The 25194-nt window shown below is 38.8% G+C and overlaps 1 protein-coding gene across 1 annotated transcript; it reads left to right on the top strand.

Annotated features, from left to right (window-relative positions):
• Positions 1-904: 904 nt before the first annotated feature.
• LOC119491598 (SPRY domain-containing protein 3-like) lies at positions 905-25194 on the top strand. Its single transcript, XM_037775745.1, has 11 exons — positions 905-1049; positions 2779-2925; positions 3109-3184; positions 8684-8808; positions 10279-10411; positions 10638-10826; positions 18467-18616; positions 20823-20880; positions 21809-21928; positions 22016-22140; positions 22757-25194. Exons 2-11 carry the CDS (start codon positions 2798-2800, stop codon positions 22889-22891), a joined length of 1239 nt encoding a protein of 412 aa, XP_037631673.1. The 5' UTR covers positions 905-1049; positions 2779-2797; the 3' UTR covers positions 22892-25194.

Genomic DNA, 25194 nt, shown 5'->3' with positions numbered 1-25194 from the left:
TTCATAGGATTTTTTTTTCATTAATGTGATAAGGTATCCCATCTGTGTTTTTATTTTATGTATTTCGTATAACAGAATCTTAATTAAATTTCTAGAAAGTGTACTAGCCTAGCATATTTAATGATTCATATCAATATCACAAATTAAGATTAACCTGTGATACATCACTTACAGAAGTCTTTTTTAATGCTTCTTAAAGATTTTTACCCCTGAGAAAATGTGTTCAAAGCTAATTTCAATGGAATATCCTCATTATTGTGTCTAATAAGCATAACTTTGTGATTTTTCCTTTCCAAAAGTAAACAATACTTCAAATATAACTGTAAAAAAAGGTCTTACTACTCTTAGATAAACAAGTATAAGAAGGATTCTCCCCAAAAGTTAAACTTTTATTATTACTTTTGTAGAAAATTAAACAGTTTTCATAAAGACTACTTGTCTTTGACAAAACATTAAGGTGACAATGCTTCTTTTCTTACAAGATCTTAGTCACATGTCAAAGACAATTTTTGAAACAGTAATGCAAACAGCACTTTACTATGGACATAAATGCTCTTTTCTCTGCTGCTAAACACGACTGCAAATTGGGTGTATGACTGCAAATTGTATGAAATTGTGTCTGAGGCGTTTACATATTTTATTCTTTTATTGTTATTTTTAGGTATTGTTAAATTTAATACTTATTTATTCTATCCTTTTTAATGCACTGACGGGAGCTGGGAGAAACAATATTTTGTTTCCTTCTGTGTATGCAAATACTCAGTGAAATGACAATAAAGTGAATCTTGAATCTTGAATCTTAAAATCTTTTCCCCCCAGATTTGTCTATAATATACTCATGTTGGCTGTGTTGTAAACTGCTTTAAAAGACTACATTAACCGACGGCAGTGCACAGGTTAAAGGACTACAAACTGAATGTTTCCTCTGCTGTGATTGGCTGAGAGGGGCGGGACTTCCGACGGCACAGTTTGGACCCTAAAGTGACAGACTTCACCTCCTTAAAACTGGAAGAAAAACCGAAGGACGACGCGTTACAAGTTTTAAAACAGTAAGGAACCAACACGAGACAAATAGGCGTTGAATAGTGTGTATATAACCTGAGATATAGTGATGTTTACGGTACATTATTAGACATAAATGCTGTAATGTTGAAAGTAGCTCGCCGGCCAACAGAGTCACTGCCTGTAGTTTGGGAAATACGATGCTGCGTTTAGGGTAGGCTCGGAAAAGGGTAAAACGGATAAGTTAACACGCAACAAGTAGCTAATAATATCAGGTGATAGCTCGCATATTTGTTCGCTTTATCAAAACACATTACCAGTTACATCCTCAACTATTTTATTCAGTCGTATGTGATGTTTACGGTACATTATTATCCATATTGTTTTGCCAACAGAGTCCTGCCTGTAGTTTGGGAAATACTACGCTGCGTTTATGTTTGGCTCGTAAATTGGAGATGTTGACACGCAACAAATAATAATATAATGAGGTCATAGCTCGAATATTTGTTTACTTTATCAAAAACATATTACCAGTTAGATCCTCAACTATGTTATTCAGTCGTATTTGGGCTGGTAAGTATGTTTAACATCACATTGGAAAAAAATAACCCATAATTTCCAAGAACTTACAACATTCATGGACAGACAACATCTATATCAAATATATCAAATAATATTATAAATATATTATAATAAAAAAGAATAAATACATAAATAAAATATCAAATATTACAAATATATAATATAATATTATATTATATTATAAATATATCAAATAATATATATATCAAAACACATTACCAGTTACATCCTCACTATTTTATTCAGTCGTTTTTGGGCTGGTAAGTTGGTTTAACATCACAATAGCCTATAATAGCCATAATTTCCAGGAACTGACAACATTCATGTACAGACAAATATCTATATCAAATAATATTATACATATATTATAATAAAAAATATTAAATATAAATATTAAAAATATATAATATGATATTATAAATATATCAAATAATATTATCTGACTGATAAACATTTTTTTTTTCAGGTTTCAAATTGTGATGGACATTTTTCATTTTTATTCTGAAATTTTATAGTCTAAATAATTGATTGATTAATTAAGACAATCATCGGCAGATTGATAAATGATGGAAAATTATCATTACTTGCAGTCCTACACCAGTGAGACATTGAGTTAAAATGTTGGCATTTATATGTTTGCAGTGTTTTAGGTAGAGAAAGACCAAACACATGACTGAGTCAGGGTGTCTCTTATACAAAGGCATTTACAGGAGAGCCAGTCTACACTTGAGTCAATGTGAGTTCAAATGGGGTGGAAGTCGCCCTAGGGAGACACCTGACCATCACAGGTCCAACACAAATAGGGAACTCACGTTTGTGCCTGTAGGCAGTGTACAATCACTGTCCAGGCCTTTGCTTGTCTCTGGAATGTGGGATTAAATATAAATGGAAAAACACCCGCGCACCAGCTTCTAGCTGGAAGGGTTTGGCCTGACGATCAAAGCCAGGTCCTTCTCGTTGTCAGGCAACAGTTGTAATCATGTTATGGTCAAAGAGGTTTGGTTCTAAAAAGGACCTGTGCTGTTTTTTTCCTCCAACAAGCTTTTATGGCTATAACGATTAACACTGGAACATCTGTAATGTTTCAGTCAAAAAAATCATCAGGCACAAATTAAAAACATAAATTGTTTTCAGATGAATATCTAATGTTAGTTTGCCTGTAATACATATTTTCATTTGTTTTCCTTGTCCCAGATTGTAATGATTTTCAGACATGGACGACATAAACCTTCATTATCGCTTTCTGAACTGGAGGAGACGAATTCGAGAAATTCGTGAAGTGCGAGCGGTGCGATACCGGGAGCGGCTCAAAAGGATGCTTAGAGACGGAGAAATACTCAGGTAACGGTGATGAGCAATGCCACCATGAGAGACACAGATTTGTTATGTTGTTTAGTGAAGTCCCTCATTTTATGATAAATCTCCTCCTTTGCTTGCTGAATCAGCATCCCACTTTGCTTACATTTGGCAGAAGTAATGATAATAGTAATATTTAGTTTTTTTTCTTTTTGCATCTCTTTGTAGGTATCATGGGAATTCAGATGAAGTTGGCTGTTTTGTGGCAGCCAGGCCATTGTCAAGAAGAAATCGCTATTTTGAAGTAAGAGTTGATCATTTCCTTTCAATCCCTGACTATTAATATGATTAAAAAATCACTATGTCAGGGAAATAGTAGAGCAACACACGTCATTTAGTGATTTGATCTGACTGATTAACACTAATTCTTCTAAACTTTGTGTCCTTACTAGTCTCAGTGTGATATTCAATGATGAACCCAAACTGAACTCTAAACTGATTTTCACAGCTTCATTGTTGATTACCTGCCAATTTAATATTGTTTTGTACACAAATAAGCATCATCAGTCCAACAGGTTTCCTGCCACTCTCACTAGTTATATGCTGTACTCTATTGACTGCACAGCTGGCAGATGTTGACAGTTTGATGGCTCTGAACTCTTTTAATTATGACCTTTTAGCAACTATGTTTTAATTTAAGAAGAATGTGGTGTGATAAAACAGCCCAGTTGCTCAAGATTGTTTTAACATAAGTCACTTTATTCCAGATGAGGATAGAAGTGAAAAGTCCTGGGAATTAATCAAGAGTGCAAGCTGTACATACTATATGTGAACATACGTATGTGCTGAAGTACTGTGTCCCCATTTCCACACTATATACTAATTTAAACAGGGTTTTTGAGTTTGTAATTCACACTGGAATTTTTACAAAAAACTAATATAATCAAGGATACTAGTATGCATACAAATCAATAGTTTGTGTGGTATTGATGGACACTTATTGTCCCACAATGCAGTACACAACAGAAATGAAGGAGCTCCTTTTTTGACCACAAGACATTGGTTATGTAGTACCCGAGGTTTCAGCTCAGATACATTTCAGACAGCAACAAAAAAATAAAGTATTTAGTATTTGGTAAAAAACATTCTGTAGTATTTTTGAAACTGTCAGCAGTGATCCACATCTAGTTTAATTTCCTGTGAGTGGAAAGTAATAAAGTATATTCATGTACACTAACTGTCAAAACAGTGTACTGTAAAGATTAGTATAAAGTGTTAACTTAGTATTTATTATGGATTTAGGACACAGCCCTTGTTCTGTGTCTGAGACTTGGCAGGCTAATGTGTCTGACTGCTTGCCTTCATCTTGCTGAGCCACACATCATTACACTTTTATGAGAAACAAAGATCTTTCAGCTTGGAAATAAATTTGTTGAATCACTTGGCAGCTCTTTCTACATTGTGCGCTGGGACTGGGAGTACAGTAATGACTGAAGCTAATGCTGATTCTTCGAGTCATATATGCCAAAATCATTTACACCAAAGTCAGAAGCAGTGTCAGCAATTAAGTCTCAGTCCCAGCACAGAAAATAGCAACATATTCACCTCTGCATGCTGCTCATCTCTTCTTAAACTTTGATGTTCGCACACTGTTCAATCAACTTACCAAGTTCAGTTAGGGTTAAGAAAATATGTCTTCATGTCTTTTGATTGCATCATTTTAATTCTAAAACCCTTGTGATTAAGAAGAGACAACTGTATATTTCTGGATCAGACGAGAAACCGAGTACGAAGAGCTGTAGGGTTGCACACATTTCCTGCAGTTTTTCTGCAGAAAATTCATGCTATTAACATTGATTCACTTCCACTTGCTGTTGCTATGCCTCTTAAAGGACCAGTGAGTAACATTTAAGGGGATCTATTGGCACAAATGGAATATAATATTAATAATTTTCTTAGTGTATAATCACCATAGTAAGAATAGTTGTGTTTTCGTTACCTTAGAATGAGCCATTTATATCTACATACAGAGCGGGTCCTCTCTTCACGGCGCCGGCCATTAGAATCAGAATCAGAATCAGAATCAGAAAGGTGTTCATTGCCAGGTGTAAGGGGTATACACGAGGAATTTTCTTTGGCTTTGTTGGTGCGAGACAAATAGTATAATAACAAGAAATAGATAAAACGTTAGAATTATGTTTCTATAGTAGCTGAGAACGGACAAACCACTGTGTTAACTTTTCCTGCTTGGGCCGGAGTCGATAACGTTACTCGCTCCTGAGTTAACCCCCATCACTCCACAAGACATGGAAAACCTCTGTTGGTCTTGAGGAGATGCAACTTCCATTGTACATTCACGTCATTTTCTCAGAGCTAAACTAACTAACTCACTTGTACTCTCACACCATACACACATTCGCCACCGCTCTCTCTCTCTTGCTTCACCACTCACTTCCCACGTACACACTTACACTCTACACACTGGCTCTGCCCCAAATGACCTACGCTACTTTTACAACAGCTCCAGATAGCTCCATTTGCGTTTTCACGTCAGCCACCGAAGTTCTCCTACACGCCTGGCACACAGGAGAGGCTGCAATCTGCAATCTCACCGCTAGATGCCGCCAGATGTTACACACTTTACCTTTAAGCCTTTCACCCTAGCATGGAACATATGTTGTTTACAATGATAATAACAAAGGCAGATTTTAACTTCAAATTCTTTGTCATTTTTAAAACGAGTCCTTTAATTCAGACAGAGGCAGACAAAAACAGGCTTCACATCTCTAGCCAGCAACTGTCGATTTTGGCGGCTGAAATTACAGGGCAGGTTTTATCAGCTGTAGCTAGCTAATTAAGATGATGTTAGCTCCATGAGTTGTTTGTTCAACTAATGTTTCAAGCGGACTCATTTCAATATGAAAAATATGCACTTGATAGCTACTTGCATGCCAGCAACAAGTCTTAGTTGCGGCTAGGGGGCTAAAATGAACAATACTGTGCTGTTGACACCATCTGAGTCTGATTCTTTATGTGTAAACAGCCTCAACTAGCAGCCAGTAAAACTCCACTATGAAGGGTCAATACTGTACTACGTACTGCAGTATATAAAGTTTCAGTGGTGCTTTTGCTTTGATGGGTGAACTGACTGGATCTGATACAGGGGCTTTCTTATCTTAGCCCCAACAAACTGGTTTCACAAAGCCAAATAAGTCTCAGCTCATTACAGATCAAGTGCTGGTTTGTTTATTTCATGGCTCTTGGTAGTCTAGACACTGTAGTGCACAAACATCCCAGGACAGTGACTGTCTCTCAGAATAAACCATGTTCAAACTTGCCTAACACACTCACACACATCCTGCCCCGGTCTGACGTGTAGTGAAACAGTAACTAACCCTTGCAACCTTTATACTTGCGTGTGCTTCATCGCTGTGACTCACTTTGTGGGAGTCACGTAGGAGGAGGCGATTTGCGTAAATGGGCATATGAGCTACATTAATAAATGATAGTAAATTGGATGCTGATTGTAGATCTGACGGGAGATTTTAGGGTTCATCTGAATGTTTTATACTAACAGAAAAAAGAGACGTATTACTTCTCACTCTCAGGAGGCCAGTGTTGAGGTCATGGGAAAGAAGAACTTACAAGTTTCCTCTGCTCCTTGCCCTGGATTTGCCAGCGGTACTCCGATTGCAGTGCGTCCATATACGGCTCCCTGGGGATGATGTCATATGGCCAGTATTCAGTTATGATAACAATGGTGAAGGCCAGCTCTGTACTTCAGGGTTTTCCCTTTTAACCAACATGCAGTTTTGTACAAAGAGATGCTGTATAGTTTCAGGTTTGTTTGGAAATTTCATGAAGTGAAAAGAGAAGCAGTGCCAACCCAAAAAGCAAAATGTAAAAAGCCTGAAGGAGCAGAAACGGAAACAGAAAGCTTTTCTGGCAAACAAACCTGCGGCACTCAAGTGGGCATTTTGAAACTTTTATGTCACCTTGAATGATTTTCCTACCATAAAATCTGTACAACTAGAAGCAATGAAATGTCTCAACAACTATTGGGTGGATTGCCATGAAATGTTATATTCATACTCTGCAGAGAATGAATCCCTCTGACTTTGGTTAAGCGTGTAATGATATCGATGTGGATCAATATATCGAGTCAACGATCGACGATCCAATATCATCAATGCAAAGTGAAAATATTGATACACATCATCATCTTTAAGATACACCTTTAATTAGAAATTTCCTACTTTATATTTATTATTTTTATTTAAAACGATAGATTGTTTTTCCTTTAAATGTCTGGAAGAGCTCAGTAATAAAATAAAATCATATTTTAGTTGCTTTAGTTGTTTATATAAATCTAACTGATTGTGTTAAATGGGTATATCATATCGTCTCATATCGATTGCAAGCGCCTGAACTGAATCAAAATCGGAAATCGAGTCCAAAGAATCAATATAATATTGTATCGTGATGAAACTTGTGATTTACACCCCCAGCTCTGGTGATCCTTTGACACCGGTAGCAGCACCACTACTTTAGTTTAGGACTAAATACCCACAAAACTAATGACATTCCCATCAAACTCAACTGTATTTTGTGTTTAGTGCTAATTAGCAAATAGTACATGGTAACACGCTAAACTAAGATGGCAAACATGCAGCCTGTGTGTTCCATGTGTTGGAAATTTACTTTTTTGTCCACCTGCCACTGTGGCTGATGGATTCCCAAATCTACCAGCCACTCAATAGATTGTCATTGATTCTTTGGCCGGTGAGTGAAGCAAATCTAGCAGCCACTTGCATATTTGACCAGCATTAGGCTTGTTGCTGGTGCTAATTTCCAACATAGCTCCAATACCCATACTACCATACTATTTAGTATGCCAAAATAAAATTTAGTATGTCCCAATGCATAGTATGTCAAATGTAGTATTCCAAAAATACCAGGATGTCTGACCATATCTGGTCACATTTTGCAGTATGAAAGCCAGCAGGTTTTTCTGGCTGACCCACAATCCTCTGTGCAGCAGATGTATGAGTAAGGGGGTCAAAGTCGCAATGTTATGAGGAAGTAGGATGTCCCAAAAACCTGTTTATTTGTGAACATAACATTCTCATACTGTTCATGTTATTTGATATATCTCAGTGGCTGAATCACCCATGTGTGACAGCATCCACCAAAAGAAAAGAAAATTCTAATGAAAATAAAAGCCATCTGAGTCCTTCACCCTTGTTCCCCCTCCTTTTATACTCCTCCTCTTCCTCTTTCTCTGCCTCAACAAAGGTTGTTCTTCTTATGCACAATACATCAGCCTCCCACACATGACGTGTAATGAGTAGTCCATGACTCGTTGCTCTGGATGTTTATAACAGCCTCTGTTGAATTCAAGGTTGACATCCTGTTGAGAGAGATGTGTCACAGCAAGAATAAAGTGGCTCCTTGCATTATCTAGAAGAAACCATGTTTTGATGTTCACTTCTCTGAATATAAGGTTGTTCGCAGATTGTAATGACACCCTTTCTGATTAAAATGAAATCCCTTTTTTTTTTTGGAGTCCTTAGAAAAGTAGAAAGTATAAAAAAAAAAAAGAAAGTATTTTCTGACATTTTAATAGAACAAACAACTAATCGATTAATCACGAAAATAATCAACAGATTAAACGACAATGAAAATAACTGTTAGTTGCTGTCCTACTAAAAAGAATAAAATGATCAGGAGAAAGGGAATTTCCAACTGTAGTGACACTTCCTCTCTTGTTTCTCGGTGATGATTCAACCTGTGGTGTTTGCAGGTGACCATCATGGATACAGGAGTGAGGGGAATGATTGCTGTTGGTTTGGTGCCTCAGCTCTACAAGCTGGACCATCAGCCGGGCTGGCTCCCGCACTCTGTGGCTTTTCATGCTGATGATGGCAAGTATGTAATAATGTTGATTTTCTTTACATATACTGTAGACTGAACATGTTGTTAGTGGTACATGGAGATGCAGCAGAATAATATATTTATGACACAACATAATGTTATACATACACAAGCTCACAGAACACTTGTTGTACTCATGTTCTTAAAGCAGTGGTTCGACTCCCCAGTTTTGTTTAGTTTGAGCAGCTAGTACCCAGTGGGCAACTCTGGGGTCTGAAAAGTGAAGCAAATGCGGAAGTGCCTTAAACTTGCATTCTTTCTAACAGCCAGCAGGGGGCGACTCCTCTGGTTGCAAAAAGAAGTCTGATTGTATAGAAGTCTATGAGAAAATGACCCTACTTCTCACTTGATTTATTACCTCAGTAAATATTGTAAACATGAGTTTATGGTCTCAATCTCTAGTTTCAAGTCTTCTTCAATACAGCATGATGTTCATTTAGTAAATTATGTTCCCATTTAAAGTCAAATAGACCATAAAGCAGGGGATGCTTTAGGGCGTGGCTACGTTGTGATTGACAGGTCGCTACCGCGGCGTTGTCCGGTCTGAGAGTTGTCCGTGTTTTCGTCTTACAACTTTAACTTCATTTTTTTTTTACTTATTCGTCTTATAACTTTCACTGTGTATTTTCAGTTCATGAAAGTAAATTGATATTTTGGTCGCCTAAAAATGTCTTATTCAGCGTTCAGTTGTGCTTAGCTCCACCCTCTTGTGTCATCTCTGGTTGCAAATAACCAAAGTGGTGGCAGCCAAAAAAACGAAATTGCGACGGCCAAAATGCCGAACTCGAGGCTTCAAAACGGCAGTCCACAAATCAATGGGTGACGTCACGGTGACTACGTCCACTTCTTATATACAGTCTATGCTACTACTTAGGCGTTGTCCAATGTGCTCCAGACACTGTGGATTTTTTATGCATTCCTTGATTTTTTCTCTCCCCGACCTGCTTTAAATCCCGTCAGTAGCTCATGTGCACGCACACTTTGACTCTCACAAACACACTCAACAAAATCTATTCTGAGGCAAATTATATCACTGTTACAGGTGATGTAATGTAAACATTGCCCAGTCTAAAATATGTTATTTTATGTTTTTTATATTATTTTAATTTAATTCTCCACAACCATCTGGCGACATCCAGGTTGAGGACCATGGTTCACAATTTGTTTCCTGTCTCTCTTAAAACAATAGTCAGGTATCCTTATGCACGTTGAAACTGGTTTTGCTTGCTGTAATCACCTCTGCTGTCCACATTGGCCATTAAGGGGTCCCTTCTCTACCTTTTTATTACTTAGAGGGAGATTATGCAAATGACCTGTTGATTATGTGCCATTTTCCCTTCATTTTCTGTTACTGGAAGTATTTTCTGAGTGTTTTTCTGTGAACATCTGCAAAATCTGAAAATGATCATCCATCCATAACCATAATGATAAGCCATTCGACCTCCCTTACTTCTCTTTCCGCAGGCTGTATAATGGCAACACTGTAGGACAGCAGTTTGGTCCAAAATGCTGCAGAGGTGACAGGATCGGCTGTGGAGTATCTCTGGACTCTGATGATGGACAGCTAACTGTGTTTTTTACCAAGAATGGCAAAGAAGTAAGAGCTCCGTCACATCATTTATTCAACCATTACAATTTTTTACATGAATGTCTTCAGAGTTCCCAGCTACATTTCCCTGAACCGTACTGTATCTGAATGTTTGTTTTTCACTGCAAAGAGCTGCTAAACTGTTTTTCGTTGTTTTCAATGACAATGACAATAAAGTATATCTATCTATCTATCTATCTATATCTATCTATCTATCTATCTAATGTGTTCCTAGGTCGGCTGTGTGGAAATCCCAGCATCTCCTGAAGCTCTCTACCCCGCTGTGGGGATGCACTCTCTGGGGGAGGAAGTGCAGCTGGACCTGAACGCTGAATGGGGGATGGATGAGGATGATGGACAGATGATTGTGGATAGTCATGAAGAGGACTGGGGCCGTCTCCATGACATCAAGGTGACCGGCACGGTAAGTCCTGTTGCTGAGAGATAGACGAAAGAAAAATATATATTAAAAAATGGACATAATTTCTTTTTACCAATTTTACTGTGAGCAGGTCTGCCAGTCAAGGACATTAAATGTAACACACATAGACTGTTCATATAGTCTCCACTTCCTCCCACTGCACAGAAGTGAAGCTAAAATATCCCAAATATGGGAGCTGCCATCTTGAGATTTTGACGTCATGTGTAGCCGGAGTATGTGTAGGCAAGGCAAGGCAAGGCAAGGCAGCTTTATATGTATAGCACATTTCAACAACAGGGCAATTCAAAGTGCTTTACATAAACATTCAAGAACATTGTGACAAAGTGCAAAAGAACATTAAGACATAATTAAAACAGTTATAAAAACATTAAAACATTAAAGATTAGAAAATAAAAACAAGCTAAAAATAAAAGCTAGGATAGAAGCTAAAATAGAATAAAACACAAAAGAGTAAAAGCTCTAATTAAAGGCAGCAGCAAACAGGAAAGTTTTAAGCTTTGTTTTAAAAGAACTGAGAGTTGGAGTTGGTCCTGCAGGTTTCTGGGAGATTGTTCCAAATATTTGGTGCATAAAAACTGAACTTCTGCATGTTTAGTTCTGACTCTGGGGACATTAAGCAGACCTGATCCAGATGACCTGAGAGGTCTGGATGGTTCATAACACAGCAGAAGATCAGAAATATATTTTGGCCCTAAACCATTTAGTGCTTTGTAAACCAGCAGCAGTATTTTGAAATCAATTCTCTGAGAGACAGGGAGCCAGTGTAGAGACCTCAGAACTGGACTGATATGATCCACTTTCTTGGTCTTAGTGAGGACTCTAGCAGCACCGTTCTGAATCAGCTGAAGCTGTCTGATCGATTTTTTTAGGAAGACCAGTAAAGACGCCGTTACAGTAGTCAAGTCGGCTGAAGATAAACGCATGGACTAGTTTTTCCAAATCCTGCTGAGACATCAGTCCTCTAATTCTTGCTATATTCTTCAGGTGATAGAAGGCTGTCTTTGTAATTGTCTTAATATGGCTGTTAAAGCTCAGGTCAGAGTCCATGACAACACCAAGATTTCTGGCTTGGTCCGAGCTTTTTAACATCACAGATTGTAGGTGAGCACTAACCTTTAATCTTTCCTTTTTGGCTCCAAAAACTACGACCTCAGTTTTGTGTTTGTTCAGCTGAAGAAAATTCTGGCACATCCAATTATTGACTTGTTCAATGCACTCACTCAGTGCTTGTATTGGACTGTAGTCTCCTGGTGATAGAGTTATGTAAATTTGTGTGTCGTCTGCATAGTTATGGTAATTTATTTTGTTGTTATCAAAAATCTGACCCAGTGGGAGCATGTAGATGTTAAACAAAAGAGGCCCCAAGATGGAGCCTTGGGGAACTCCGCATGTGATTTTGTTCAGCTCAGATTTGCAATTACCTTTAGACACAAAGAAGTCCCTGTCTTTTAGGTAGGATTTAAACCAGCTGAGTGCTATGCCAGAAATACCCACCCAGTTTTCCAGTCGGTCCAGTAATATATTATGGTCAACCGTGTCGAATGCAGCACTGAGATCCAGTAAAACTAAAACCGTAGTTCTACCACTATCTGTGTTCAATCGGATGTCATTGAAGACCTTAACAAGAGCCGTCTCAGTGCTGTGGTGAGGTCGAAAACCTGACTGGAAGACATCAAAAGAGTGAAGTAGAGATCGAGGGGTTGTCTCCCTGATGAAGTTTCATGCTGTGTAATGATTGGCTCGTATCAGTGGGAGGATGAAGCACAGGGAGAATCTGCGTACACCAGATTATTAGTCTGACATACATCAGACAGTTTTAATTAAGGTTGTCTGCTAACTGATGTTTGAAGCCTGACTCCTTAACCACATTTCAAAGGCGGTTCATCACTCGTTTGTGTCACTCCATCACTCCTGTACTGTAACAAAAACATTTAGAATACATTTAATTTACATCAGCATTTAAACTTTTAACATAAAATATGTATATAATTTAAGTAGCCCAAACTGTTTTAAAGGATAATTTTACACATAAAAGTCTGTTTACAGCTCTTGGGAGTAAAAAAGAAAAAAAGTTTTGTAAAGCATTTTGAGGCTCCAGAGGGAGCTACATTAAGTATGATAAATTACCTCAAGGGTCTGTTGGGTCTCAAGACTACAAAAAACTCTATGGTGTGGAGATAAAAAGTAGCGAGCAGACCAGACCTCTGTAGCCTGCTCTTCATCTCCGCTTGAGGCTACATTAGCTGCTACTAGCATAACACACCCATAACTCCAACCTAACTGTCAGCAGTTAGATTTGCATTGTGGGTAATGTAGGTGCCAGGTTTTGACAAAGGATGAATGGAAAAAAAATGACTGCTCTGATTCTGCTGCATCGATCTAGATTCTTTTTAACATGTCCACTGTGAGTCTGACAATATAAACCCGATGGAGTACGCTTATAGAGTTTGTGAAGAAGCCTAACACCAGCAGTGTATAGACCATTTCACAGCTCCAGTTCCAAAGGTGTCACAGTTTATTTCCTGTTGCAGTATTTGACATAGGCTGTGTCCGAAATCATTCACTCAATTACTACTCCTGACCCGCTATCCAGGGAGTTCTATATAGTGAGCTCAACGGCAAAATGAAAAAACACTTTCGGACAAAACTCGGGTCATTTTCTCAAGAACACCACCATATGCAAACATTTTTCTTATGCAATCAGAACAGTGGGATCTGCATTTGCATTTATCCCAGTCCCTGTAAACTCCAACATTATAGCACTACTTTCAGAGGGCACATTTCATTGAAAATGAAATCATGTATTGACTTAACTGTAAACTATTAATTAAAAATTGATACAGTTGTTTTTGAGAATCGATACTGTACTAACATAATATCGCGATATTCAATTTTTTCGCTATTTCCTTACACCCCTAGTCATTGCTGGTACACAATTACAACGTGCCAGATCAACGCCGGCTGGTAGACCATCCATTATATATACTGACATGTGTTTTTGTGATAAATACATATAGTAAGCTGATGCAGTGTAGGGATTTTATTGTGAAAGGTAACAACGGAAGGTGTAAAGCGGTGATGCGCTGCCGTCTGCCGTTGTGGCAATACGCATATTTTACCCAAATTAATAAATACAAAGTATTTTGTTGCTGTTTGTGTTGTGATGCTCTGCTCATATTAAATATATTATTTTTGCTTCACAACTCATGGATTTATCCCAATTGCTCCGCTCTCTCTCCTCTCGTTCGTCTGCCATTGCATGATGGTATTTACATTTAGTGCCTGTTTAGTGACCATCGTTGTCCACTACTTTTCACAGTGCATTGTGGGATACTCACTATACATTTGGATGGCAGTACTAAATGGCAAACTTTCTATAGTCCACTATATAGTGAGTAGTGAGTAGTGAGTGATTTCACTAAGCTGTTGCCTAGCAATGAAACACTGTACACTCTGGCCAACATGTCCAAGTCCTGACACATTACCGACACTCCCCAAGTCTGCCTCCGTCTTCTCACATGAGTTCATTCAAGATTGTTGGAAGAGATTAAATGGAACAGGAATTGATCAAAAGTCAAACATAGTATCAGTGACCCTCTATGGAACTGCTGGATCTGTGTCAAATCCAAAATCAGAAAAATCCATATTGAAGATCAATAAGGCAAAGTGCAAACGTTTAGATAGCAAGTCCTCCTGATCCAAATCTCAGAGAGTCAATACAGAAATTCACACGTAAGCTTTTGCTAAATACCGGATAAGGAGAAACCAATATTTCATAACGTGCTACTTGACATCCTCTCTCCCTCTCTCTTGTTTGTCTGGGACTCCACCCCTCCCTGTGACGGCAGGGCTGCAGTGTTTGTGTCTGACTCAGGCGTTGATACGCACAAAACCTGAATAGAAAGAGGATGGGAGGGGATTTCAGCTGAATAGCCCTACGGCAGTTAATGCCACCTGCGCATTTAATTATCCTTTATTTCTACAAATGTCCTGTATGAATGCAGGGCCCACAAACCGCTGTCTGTACATCTCCATGCAACTCGTCAATTACACGTGTGCACGTCTTAACAGTACAGGAGAGCTGTCAGGACACAAAAAAAACCAAAACATGTTATTAACGAAACAAGAGTGTTGTTTTTCTCTGGAATTTCAGGGCTGAAGAGTAGGGGAGTAAGAAAATATCGGAAAAAATCAAATATCGTGATATTATGTTTTTTGATACTGTATCGATTCTCAAAAACACAGTATTGAATTTGATTTAATAGTTTACATGCAAAGATGAACTCAGTCAATACTTTATTTCATTGGCAAAGAGATGAGTCCTCTCAGTGTATGTGCCCTCTCAAAATAGTGCTGTGATGTTGATGTTACAGGGACTGTGATAAATGTAAATGCAGATCCCACTGTTCTGATTACATAAAAAAGTAAACTTTTTTACTCACATTTTACGCGTATGTTGGGGTGTTCTTTATACTGTGACTGTTTTCCTAAAATTTGTTTAAAAAAATTGCAGTATATCGCCTTACTTACTATATTGCAATATATTGAATCGTAACCCCCGACTCATGATACGTATCATATTACCAGATTCTTGCCAATACACAGCCCTACTGAAGAAGGATGATGAGTGTGCTTTGATATTTTTATTGTGATATTTTAGTTTTTGGATTACAGGTTTGTGCTTTCTAGTTATTTGACATCCTGGTTTCTGGGTTTCTTCATCTACTTGCATTTGCACCAGAGTGGCTGCCAGAAAGGGAAGAGATTTGATATTATTTTTATAATTTAAAAACAAAAAAGGTGTATGATTTAAGTAGAGCTGCAACGATTAATTGATTAGTTGTTAATTAAATGATCGGACAGGTTTGTTACAGTCCTGCGACAGCCACAGATACCAGATTTTTTTTCCTTTTTTGTCAGAGCATTTGATTTATTGATTGCTGCCAGGATGTTATAAGAATTTCAACAAATATAACACAAATACTTCTAAAATACATTACCCACCCTAGCTTTAAGTAGATAGGGCTATATAACTGGGTCAGTTAGCTGCCTTTAGGATCCTTTCTAGAGCTGCAACGATTTATCAATTAATTGATTAGTTGTCAATTATTAAATTAATCGTCAACTATTTTGATAATTGATTAATTGGTTTGAGTAAAAAAAAAGTAAAAATTCTCTGATTCCAGCTTCTTAAATGTGAATGTTTTCTGGTTTCTATGATGGTAAACTGAATATCTTTGAGTTGTGGACAAAACAAGACATTTGAAGACGTCATCTTGGGCTTTGGGAAACACTGATCAACATTTTTCACCGTTTTCTGACATTTTACAGACCAAACAACGAATTGATTAGTCGAGAAAATAACCGACAGATTAATCGACAATGAAAATAATCGTTAGTTGCAGCTCTAGATTTAAGATATAAGCAAATAAACTGGCGTAATCTTATCATTATTAGTGATGAAGTGACAGTGGTTGGGTTTAATGAGATCAAACATTTAAAACACCATTAGTTTATTTTTGAAATCTCACACAACCTGCTGTTTGTTAATGAAAGAAGAGTGAATTTAACTTTGCTAATTGGCAGCCATGGTAATAGTGAGATGTTGGGCCTGGACACTCATGTATGCCAGTCTTTTTATCTTCAGACGGTTGTATTGTGGTGCCATAAGTTCATCTACTGCTCTGATGACATTTGGGAAGGTCACTCTGGAAATGGACTCAGCTCTGCTGGTGTTGTCATCCTCTGCTGCTGCATGTAGTAAACAGTGATGCTGTCTCTGTTGCCGTAGCTTTGCTTTTAGTTCCCAAACAGTTCGGTGCATTGAAGACGCATCCAAATCCTGCCCCATTTTTCCAGATAAGAAAGAATTGCATGACGTTGCGACCTAGTTTTTCACCTCGTCATCTAACGTCCCTAATAGGATAATGTGTGAATAAAACATGCTCTCTCATCTTATTCAGCTCCTGCCTCCACCAGCATGAGAGGGAGGCAGAGGCAAATCTGACATGCTTTCACCAGCAGTGAAATGCAGTGTACAGTCTGTACTGAACCCAGGAGTTTTGGGGTCATAATGATTAGAATAAACTCTTCTTCCAGTTTTGTTGACATGCCTAAACATTAACAACCTGCTTGAGTAAAGCTAGGCAGCGTTACCATTTATTTATCTAAATATCAATAAGATTGTTTAGATCTAAAAGCATGTTATGTAATGAATTTGCATGGAATAGCAAATACAGAAAGTAATTCTTGTCACACGGTTTGAGCTTTTTCAGAAAAAAACAGAAGTGCTACATAATGCATTATAGAGGTTAGTGAAACAGACGCTACCTTGGAAATGGAGCAGGACTTCGGCTCTCTATATGGGACAGATATGCTGCTTAAAGCGAGCCTATGTCACTTTCTGCAAACAGCTGTTGCCTCAAGTGACAAATATGGATTGATGCTATATGCTAAAACATAATGTAACAGTAACACATCTACACAAGTAGATAAGTGTCATAAAGTAATGTTAGTTATATAACCCTATCTACTTAAAGCTAGGGCGAGTAATGTATTTTAGAAACATTTGTATGCCTCTGCGCCGGCGACAGCCATGGCCGGAGGCATAAAAACAGGATGAAATGATGAAGTGATGACATTTTGGACCAGACATGGATGTAAACTGCAACTTGACTGGTTGGCGGAGGCAGACAACCACAAGGTGGTGATTCTATTTTGTTATCCATCCATCCATCTTCAACCGCTTATCCGGGATTGGGTCAATCGGGCCCCAAATTACTTACAAAAGCAATAAGGGTGATTTGGAAGGATGAATTATAGATATAGTTTCAGTAGGACCCACATTAATAACAACAAACTGAAGATCAGTTGAAATTTTCATTACATCCCGACAGCAATCTATAAATCAAAAGCTCTGACAGACAAAAGAAAAACAATCTGGTATCTGTGGCTGTCGCAGGACTGTAATATACCCGTCCAAACATTTCACTCAACCTGAATGCCTGCCCACAATCTGCCCTCACTGCACATCACCGGAGTCTTCCACATGCTGCTTTCATACTAACAATAGCCATGTTCGTTGTTTACGTTGGTGAGGTTCTGGTTAGATTTACGGACATATGGAGCAAGTGCTGCGAGAAACTTTCATTGGAAACGAGATTGTACCAATGGCTGGGTTTTTTGGTTGGATAATATTTAAAATGTAGCGTACTCTTGCTGGTTTCTCCAACATTACCTACCCAAGCTTTAAGTTAGCTAACATAAGCAAACGTTAGCCACTAAAAGCTTCTGGTCATACCAAACTAGATAAGGCTGTAGAATATATTGACCTAGGCAAGGGTGTGTTTGTGCTGAATACACAACACTGACATATTAACATCTTATAAAGTTGCTGTAGTGAATGCAGTAACAACACATCCAACAGCATATGAAGCAACATTAGCACTTATTGGGAGTCATGTGTTTGGCCACCCCATAAATGTAAATCCAATATTCATTCTCCTTTAAGCTCAGAGAAATATCTGTCTCTTTACTTGCTAGATGCTCCACTATGTTCACCAACTAGCCAGTTGCTAACATTGTCTGTTTTGTGTCACTGTCCGTCTGCGTTATCTCCACAGCTGCTGGAGTACGTGGGTAAAGGGAAGAGCATCGTGGACGTGGGCTTGGCTCAGGCCCGGCGGCCTCTCAACACACGCTTCCACTACTATGAACTGGAGATCACAGATGCTGGAGAGAAGTGTTACATCGCCCTGGGGCTGGCACGCAGGGTTAGTCATCACCATAATGATCACATGTCATTATCATTGACACACAATGTTACTTACAGTACAGCACACACTGCGGTTATCTGTCGGTAAAGAAAACTTCACTCCCCCCCCCTTCGCCCCTCGTCATCGCTCTCCCTCATATGCACCACTGCTCTCACTGTTTCCAGTCTGAGTGATGGATGACCGAAAGAGGAAAAGCTAACAACAGAATAAATATTGTCTCATTTTACCCTCACATCTGGTTTTCCGTAGAAAGCAGGTTGTTCCATTTACATGCTAATCTACCATGTCAAATAGAACACTGTGGTCCAGTACGTGAAAGGTTAGTTATGAGATAAGATGAGAGTATCTGATTGTTTTCCCTCTTCAGATTCTTTCTTTATTTTACTTCCTCTTTCCACACAGTCCGTAGACAAGAAGGGGTAAATAGAAAAGAATTAGAAGTATGCAGGAGTTCCTCAGGCTAAGCAATTAAAGGATGGTATCTTAATTAATTAAGTAGTATTAAATCAGAAATGATGAAAGCGAGCAATGATGCATATTTTGGAAATAAGTTGGGTCTGAGAAGACTTGTTGAATGTTTACACATCAGAGATCAGCTGCCTTCGGCCTCACATGACATTGTCATAAACTCGCGTGCACACGTTTAATAAAAATATAACCGCGTACTAATGACGGCTGAGGATGCAGTTTAAACAACAGATATGAACTGAAGTGTGGCTCCGATATCGCTGCTCTCCGCTGGGATTCTCAGTTATTGGATGCTAATTGATTGAGCATCAATCTTGCTAATCACACTGCTGTTTTGCCAGCTGTGACGGCGCTCACACAGCCTGGGAGGTGGCGGATCACTCTTCCACTCACCCTCGACATTAAGCGCCGTTAGTTACTGTGTGTGGGCACGTCGCGCCCTCGGGTCAGACGGCGTGGAGAATAGAGCTCTGTCATTTCGCTGATTGTTTTCCTGGAATTGTTTTTCTCGATGTGTCTGCGGTTTTGCTGGAGCATTATAAATCCATCAAACGGTCATTCCTGAGGTTTTGTTCCATCCCTCGTCATCTCCTGCAAGACGCACCAATCTGCTGATGGGAAGAAGCATTACCTCTCGCTACAGGAATCAAAACAAAGGTGTCTCTCTCTGGCTCAGGATAACACGTGCTTAACACTTACTAGTTGCTCAGTGGTTGCTTATATTGGATGAAGGAGCAATTGTTTGTGGTGCATTCCTTTTCTCTTTTGTTGCTTTGGGGGAAAGTCTTCGCACCTTATCTCTTTAATTATGTGTTTCTTCGTCTTATCTTCTTGTGTTTTATCTGCCGTTCTCACCTGTTGTTGTGCCCATCATCACATCACATTAAATAGTTACGTAGACTTTATTACAGGAAATACAATTCAAGAATCCCTCCCTGCATAGAAAGTGGCGTACACTCTGTTTGTTTTACTGATGAGAGGAAAAACATGAGCCTGTTAATTCTGCCTAAATGTATTTATTCGGTCTCATTTATAAAGTATTTATTCATGTTTTCAATAACACATGCATATAACGAAGCCTCGATTTATCAAACGTATATCTCTTTGAAATGGCTGGTTTACTATTCAAGATAATATAAGGTGATGCGGAAATGGAATAAAATAGAAAATACATTTGGGAAACACTGATATAACCCATAGATTACGTAATTTTTTTTCTGCAGCTTGTCAAATCTGTTTGATGTGCAACCCAAATTTAATCAGCGGAAACTTCTTAAGATAATGCGCAGAAATACTTTCCCTCGTCTTTGTCGAGATATCCCAATCAAAACATACATTTATCATATATATAGACATACATTGAGTTTTCTCACAGGTGTGTGAGGTGACAGCTGGTTTGGTGTTTTCTCACTGTAGAGTCTTCATGTTGTTTCTGCACCTGTCTGAGATCATCCATCAGCTAGGATTCATAACCTCCTAACCTGTCAGTCTCAACACTGACATGTCTGGATGCCAAAGGCCACAAACAATGTTTGTAATGCTGAGCATGAGGCAAAATCTTTGCTTTTGTTTTTTGAAATTTGAGTCTGTCAGCCGTTCAAGACAGAAAAAGAGAGAGAGAGAGAGATGTCCCCAAAACTTCCATAAATAAGAAAAGGAAATAAATGGATGGAGGCATTGTTCAGACTATCTGATGTATCAATCATAAGATGACACTTTCTCTTTTGTCTCACAGGACTACCCCAAAAACAGGCATCCAGGTTGGAGCAGAGGGTCTATAGCCTATCATGCAGGTGAGTGTAAGCTCATCATGAGGATCTGTATATGTATATATCCATGTTATACTACCGCTGTCATTATGGGCAGTGTCAGTGTCTTATATAATATAATTGTCACTCATGTTTCTGGCTTTTCGGACTGCCTCCTCTTATTCGATAAGTCGACTAACTGGTTGTTTTGGTTTAAGTTGACTAAGATTTCTTTAGTTCATTAGTCGTTTTTATGCTTTTTTTCAAATGAACGACTTATTTCTTATATAAACTTATGAGCACATCTCTGGTAAACACAAGATTTAAAGTGCTTTTGTGTGATTCTTTGTGGAGAAACTCAGTTTTACAGATATGTCCATTAAATCAACAAATCAGTTAGTCTGTACAAGTGTAAGTCATCTAAAAATGTATTTGGTCGAGGACAGCCCTACTGACAATGGTAGAAAGTACAGATTTGTTACTATTGTATTATTATTGGCAGCCATGTCAGTAATAATTACATATTTAAAAGGTTATTAATGATTTTTATGTAGCTTTCTTTGGCCTCCACCAGCCAGGTAAAGCCAGAACTGTGCATTGCTCAAAGTAGTTCCCAATAACTGTACGAGTAGTACTGTTCCCACTTAATATTTGATACATGTTCTTCCCTGTGTCTGCGTGGGTTTCCTCTGGTTGCTCTAGTTTCCTCCCACAGTCTAAATCATGCAGGTCAGGTGAACTGGAAACTATCAATTGCCTGTAGGAGTGAGTGGGAATGAGTTTGTCTGGCTATACAGACAGCTGAGCAGTACCAGTGGTTCAGAAAATGAATGGATGGATGTTACTTTACTCTCCTCTTCCAAACTAAAAGATTTATATAAATGTTAGCAATGGCAGATGTTGTCGTTGTATCACACTCTCTCATGCATGTGACTTACAGCACTGATCAACGTCTCCCTGTTGTTCTTTGTAGATGATGGAAAGTTGTTCCAGGGCAGCGGGGTCGGCGACGCGTTTGGACCGCGCTGCTTTGAAGGGGACATCATGGGCTGCGGGATCATGTTTCCACGCGACTACAGCCTTGATGCTGGAGGTGAACAACATCTTCATATTGTTTCCAAAGCACTGTGCCTCACCGTGTACAACCTCTAATCATCTTTCTGTTTCTGGGTTCTCTCAGATGACGCAGACGACTGGGAGCTCGATGTGATTCCCAAACCTAGTGAAGTTCAGAACGACTTGTATGCAAACAATGAAGATGAAGACGATGAAGAAGGAGAAGATGTGGAGGGGAGGAAGGTCACGGTGAGATGCTGTCAAAATCTGTAAATATAAAACTAGGGACTCTGAAAGCAACAGTGTGTAACATTTCGGGGATCTATTAGCAGAAATGGAATATAATATTAATAACTATGTTTTCATTAGTGGATAATCACCTGAAACTATGAATTGTTGTGTTTTCGTTAGCTTAGAATGAGCTCCCCATAGGGAGCTGGTCCTCTTCACAGAGTCCACCATGTTGCTACAGTAGCCCAGAACGGACAAACCAAACACTGGCTCTAGAGAGAGCCTTTCATGTTTTTACGTTACCTGAAGGCCACCGTAGTTCTCTGACACGCTTGGGAAACTGCGGTAACGTGAGCCGCAGAGTGCAAAACCGTGGTACCGCCAGTCGCCGCCTGACTTCCGTTGCTAAAGTAGTGTTATTATGGTATGGATGACCTCTGAGCGAGGCGAACGGTGTTACCACGGTTTTGCACTCAGCAGCTCACGTTACCGCATTCTTGGAAAGGGAGGAGTGAGCGGAGGGGTACTCCGGTTTAGTTGCAATCTCCAACTAGATGCCACCAAATCCTACAAACTGTACCTTTTAAACCTTCAGTGCAAATATTCATATCATCTCGTTGCTGTGTTTGAACAGGTGTTCTTCACCAGAAATGGAAAGGTGGTGGGCCGGAGGGAGGTGGCCTTACCTGTAGGAGGCTTGTACCCCACAATTGGCATGATGAGCACTGGGGAGAAGGTCAGAGTGGACCTGCACCCCCTCAGCGGCTGAGCAGAGTGGAGGAAACCTGAGTGGAGAAATCAGAGCACGGACGGATGATTGAGCTCTGGGACATTTTTGGAGATCAGGTGATAAATAAAACTTCCACATCAACAAGCTCCAAGATGTTACTTGAAAAGTCACTCCAGTGTAGAAGGTGACTGAGGCTCATGCTGTAGGAATGATCAAAATAAGTTGATACATGTGTGCCTCAAAGAAGTGCTTTATAATGAACTGGTTTTACAGAAAATCATCAAACCGGATGTTTATATAGGTGAAACACACACAATCACACAGAGTAAAGTTCATGAAATGCCAAAAAGGGTCTCACCAGAATAATGAATGTAAAAATCAAACAAGCGGATCCTCTTATCAGCGACAGATATGTAGCGCCACTCTCACAGCCTGAAGCCACACAGTCTGCTGTGCCTCTTCCTATCGACGGTGTGCTACTGACACTCAGTGGTGAGAGTGATGCTCTGAAATATAATGCTCGGAAAGTCTTCCCAAAAAAAAGAGTAGTGCGCTGAATGAACAGTGAGTTTACCCCGTGAAGCAATGTCAGTCAAATTAGCTGCTTTATGAGTGTGGTTCTGTACAAGTATGAGTTCTTGTTCTGACACGGAGCCATGTTTTATGCAATCCACATGCATTAGGAATTATGGGATGATTAAATGTAAGAACAATTTGTTGAAGTTAAATGTTAATTGTTACGTTGGAGTAAGCAGTTTTAAAAGCAAAATTCCAAATCAAGGTTATTTTATATCACATCTAGCTGTTGTCCTTTTTTTAATCAGGTTGATTTTAACCGAATTGTAGACGATGTACTGTCATTAAATAACATGTGCGGGTCATAATCACTCCAAAGGCTTTGGGAGAAACATCGTGTCTACACTTTTAGACTCTAAAAGATGAAACAGTTTAACCAAAATCATGTCAGAAGAAGAACCCCAAACAGACTTTCTTTTTTTTGCTTTGAATGTGTTTTTCCGGTATAGAGATATTTGGCATCCAAGTGTAACTACATACATGTTTTCCGAGAATATACCTCACAGTTTGCCTTCCAGACACAAACAAACCCAAAACATTACTAATCTTTAAAGAGGACCTATTATGCTTTTGTGCCTTTTCTCTTTCCTTTAGTATGTTATATAGTTTTTTGTGCATGTAAAAGGTCTGCAAAGTTATAAAACCCAAAGTCCACACCAAAGTGAGGAACTCTCCCCCACAGAAACACTGCTCCTGAGCTGCCTGAAACGCCTTGATTGACGTCTTGCCTTTTCTTCTTGCCTTTGCACGGCCTCAAACAAAGCTGGTTAGAGTGGAGTCCAAAGAGTTTGGTTCGGTTGACCAATCACAACACAGTAGGAGCTCAAACAGAACGTTTCAGACAGAGGGTGGAAAGAGGTGCTGCAGCACAGCCGGTTAGAGAAAAATAAAATGTTTTTTGAACATTACATCATGTAAACATGTTCTAGTAGGAACCCAAAATACAAGTATGCATCTGAAGATGAGCATAATAGGTCCTCTTTAAGTTAACGAAAGTACAGTAATGCCGAACTCAGTGGAGCCTTTTTGATACAATTGAACTTTACAGACACAAAAGACACATCTTAAGTCATGAATGTATTTTCTGTGGATCATGAGGTATTTTGGATGACATGGACACCAAATGTCTCAAAATGGGGAAAAACCGTGAAGAGCAACTCTGTTGAGTATTAAACCCCGGTAGGACGAGAATAATTAAGGACTAAACATGGTATAGTTTGCTACTAGTTCAACTTTTGGATATCTTACAAAAGATGTGAATGTTGACAATGAAGCCATACTGTTACTAAGATTTGCTGCTCTCAGGTATATTTGAAAATCAAAATGAAATACCTTATCTTTTTCTATGGTTATTTTTGTGATCTTGCTGTATGTTAAAGTCAATCGATTGCTAGAAACCTGTAATGCATTTTTTTTTTGTGTGGTCACACACTCAGTTGTTGTTTTCCAGTGAATCTTTTTGACATTGAATACTGTTAAATTAGTAGACTTTAACTGTTTTCCTCCCTGATGTCAATGGTAAAAGATTGTTTTCTTTTTGTGACACCAAATTTGAATGCACAACACCTACCTTTTACAAACATTGTAGAGATAAAAGGAGCTGCTTTTGGTATCAATTCACACTTATAACAGGTTTCTCTGCAGATTTCTGTGCCAAAAGTTGTGAATTATTCATACAAATATAACAATAGGCTGTTAAATGCAACTGCAACTTTTAGAGGATTTACTTACTGTATATTATTTTATTTTATTCATTCATTTTTTTT

The sequence above is a fragment of the Sebastes umbrosus genome, chromosome 1 (genome assembly GCF_015220745.1).
Source record: "Sebastes umbrosus isolate fSebUmb1 chromosome 1, fSebUmb1.pri, whole genome shotgun sequence".
Taxonomy (NCBI): domain Eukaryota; kingdom Metazoa; phylum Chordata; class Actinopteri; order Perciformes; family Sebastidae; genus Sebastes; species Sebastes umbrosus.
Note: the sequence above shows the minus strand (reverse complement) of the source record. Positions and strands in the feature narration are given on the sequence as shown.